The sequence below is a fragment of the Ipomoea nil genome, unplaced genomic scaffold (assembly GCF_001879475.1).
Source record: "Ipomoea nil cultivar Tokyo-kokei standard unplaced genomic scaffold, Asagao_1.1 scaffold2279, whole genome shotgun sequence".
Classification (NCBI taxonomy): domain Eukaryota; kingdom Viridiplantae; phylum Streptophyta; class Magnoliopsida; order Solanales; family Convolvulaceae; genus Ipomoea; species Ipomoea nil.
In genome coordinates, this window is record NW_017618707.1 from 3,183,352 (window position 1) to 3,186,473 (window position 3,122).

Below are 3,122 nucleotides of genomic sequence, written 5' to 3' on the forward strand. Positions count from 1 at the left end.
CATCAACATTAGGGGTGTTAGCGAACAGAACTTTCGGTAAACTACTCGTATTTGTGTTTGGTAAGCGTTCCTTTATGTTTGTTTATTAAGGTAAACGAACATTAACAAATAAAATTCAGTGCTCGGTTTATAAACGAACAGAATCTGAACAGTTGTAAGCTCGTTTGCTAAGAGATCGTGAACAAGCTCGTTTGTGTTTGTTTAATAATGTTCATGAAAAAGCTCATTTAGTATTCGTTTAGTAATGTTCGTGAATAAGTTCGTTTGTGTTCGTTTAATATTTGTTTGTATTCTCTTTGTAGTTGTGTTACTTGTTTTGTTATTTTTCATGAACATATATTATTTCTTGTTCACGAACGAATTGGGATATGATCATGAACATGTTCATATGTTTGGTTATTAAGCATTCACGAACGTGTTTATGAACGTGAACGAACACGTTCGTGAACGTGTTCGCGAACGTTAACAAACACTAATGAACGCTTAGTCTTAACAAACGAACATGAACAGAATTTTTAAAAACCTTAACAAACGAACACGAACACGAACACTCCAAAAACCTTAACAAACGAACACGAACAACCTCTATTCGTTTATGTTCGGTTCGTTAACAACCCTAATCAACCTCACTAACCAAAGATGGGGAAATGTGATGCTGACAAATAAAATACATTTAGAGAGGAAGAGTTAAATAAGTTTTTTTAAATAAGCCTTTGAACTTTATAAAAAAGAATAAAAAAGAATCTTGAACTTAAAAAGTTGAAATTAAACACATTAGCTTGTCATTTTATGTGCATGATCCTAACAACCGATTATGTACCAGTAATTGAAGTTCCAGTTTCGATTGCCCATCGTTTTATTCAATGACGAAGGCCGTTCGACGGTACTAATCTCTGATTTCAATTATTGCTAGAATTCTAATTACTGATGAATAACTGAATACTGAGTTTAAATGTACAAAAATATATAACTGACTATTTACTTGTTTTATTTTTTTTATTTTTTTTTTGAAGGGAGATATGTAATTTTTAAAACTTTTCCATACATTTATTATGCTATGATGATTGCTATATCTCATGGTTCTCGCCATACAGTGAAGAAATCAGAAATTTGTGCCATTTAACATTAATATATAGTATTATTTTGGAGTGTATTGAACAATTAGACCTCAATTATTGTACTGGGGATCGTGCATCACTAGTCATGACTCATGAGATAAGATTATTTACCAAAAAAAAAAAAAATAGTATAAACACCAACCAAAAACAAAAGCCAAAATCACGTTTTATCACTAGCTAACAACTACAGTAACTTCAGTGGTCCAATACGCCAAATGATCTGCTTATTTTAGACATAATCTTTACAGTGTTACTATTCAATTTTAAATCTTGATCTCTTTCTCTAAATACTGTATGCCAAACTAAGCCGGGGCAATTAATTAATAACTAATTGTCAAACAAGACATATAATTCAATAACAAAAAAGTACAAATAAAACTTAGCATTCTGCTCTATTTATACCACCTCCTACTGATCTGAAACTCCACAACATAACTAAGCTTCAATTCTTCCAAGCAATAAGAGACTACATACTCTACTTGAAAGAATTATTGTTAAGGTTGTGAGATAAAAGATGGGGGATGGTGAGGTGATTCTATTGGACTTCTGGTGCAGTATGTTTGGGATGAGGGCCAGGGTAGCACTAGCAGAGAAAGGGATCAAGTACCAGTACAGAGAAGAGGACTTGGGTAACAAGAGCCCAGTATTGACACAAATGAACCCGGTTCACAAGAAAATACCGGTCTTGATTCACAATGGGAGACCAGTGTGTGAGTCTCTCATTATTCTCCACTACATTGATGAGGTTTGGAGTGACAGATCTCCACTGCTCTCCTCTCATCCTTATCACAGATCCCAAGCTAGCTTCTGGGCTTCTTACATTGATGACAAGGTAGTCATTCATTCATGTAATTAATTGCTTTTTGTATATCTAAAATAAAAATAATTAGAAGTGTCAAATATGTCCATCTACTACTGCAAAGTGTTCAATTCCCACCGCGAACTAAATTAAGTATCAAATAGGTCCATCTACCAGCCGGACAGCCATGGCTGTCAAACATGAGGTCCAGATTTGGACCTCTGGACCTCATGTATGACAGCCACGGCTTTCTGTGAAATATGCAGCCTCTAAAAATAATTGAATAGGCAACATGTTAGCAACCTACAAAAAAAGTAATTGAACAAATTTAAGATGTGCCTATTTGACACTTAATTTAGTTCGTGGTGGGAATTGAGCATTTTGAAGTAGTAGATGGGCCTATTTAACATTTAATTTAGTTCGGGGTGGGAATTGAGCACTTTGCAGTAGTAGATGGACCTATTTGACACTTATGCCATAACAATATAATGTTGCAGGTATGTGAGTATGGGCACAAATTAAACACAAGCAAAGGGGAAGAACAGGAGGCAGCCAAGAAAGATTTGATAGATTGCATGAAGGTGTTGGAGGGAGAACTTGGGGAGAAACCCTATTATGGAGGGGAAAGCTTTGGGTTTTTGGATGTGGCACTCATCACATTCTACCCATGGTTTCTGGCTTATGAGAAAAGTGGGAAGTTCAGCATGGAATGTGAGTGTCCCAAGTTGATTGCATGGGCCAAAAGGTGCATGCAAAGGGAGAGTGTTTCCAACTCCCTTGCTGATCCCTACAAGATCTATGAGTTTGTGCAGCAGATTAGGAAGAACAAATTTGGAACTGATGATCAATAATTCAATTCCATTCCTGAATGTTCTGCAGCTTCAATGCACTGCACAAACCTTGATAAATTCAAGGCTCCTATCTGTATCCCATTTCATATTAATAAAGGCTCCTATTTTTGTTTTTGTAAGGATTGCAAGCATTATCATCCCTACTCAACTTGAAAAAAAAAAAAACAAAAAAAAAAAAAAAATAGCAAGGATTGCAAGCATTATATATCATCATACTCAACTTGATCAAGCCCTTCTTCAAGCTCTTCCAACATCTCAAGTGCCATTCTTAGAGCGCCTCTTGCTTTCTTCTGATTATTACAATACTTTGTCAATTTTGCCTCAGCCGCTTCAAGTTTCCCCATCTTATCGTTC

The 3,122-nt window shown here is 35.5% G+C and overlaps 1 protein-coding gene across 1 annotated transcript; it reads left to right on the plus strand.

The window, feature by feature from the left end:
• Positions 1–1,492: 1,492 nt before the first annotated feature.
• On the plus strand, positions 1,493–2,882 carry LOC109150452 (probable glutathione S-transferase). The gene is made up of 2 exons (XM_019298363.1): positions 1,493–1,950; positions 2,415–2,882. The coding sequence occupies exons 1-2, from the start codon at positions 1,633–1,635 to the stop codon at positions 2,766–2,768; spliced, it is 672 nt and encodes a 223-aa protein (XP_019153908.1). The 5' UTR covers positions 1,493–1,632; the 3' UTR covers positions 2,769–2,882.
• Positions 2,883–3,122: the final 240 nt, after the last annotated feature.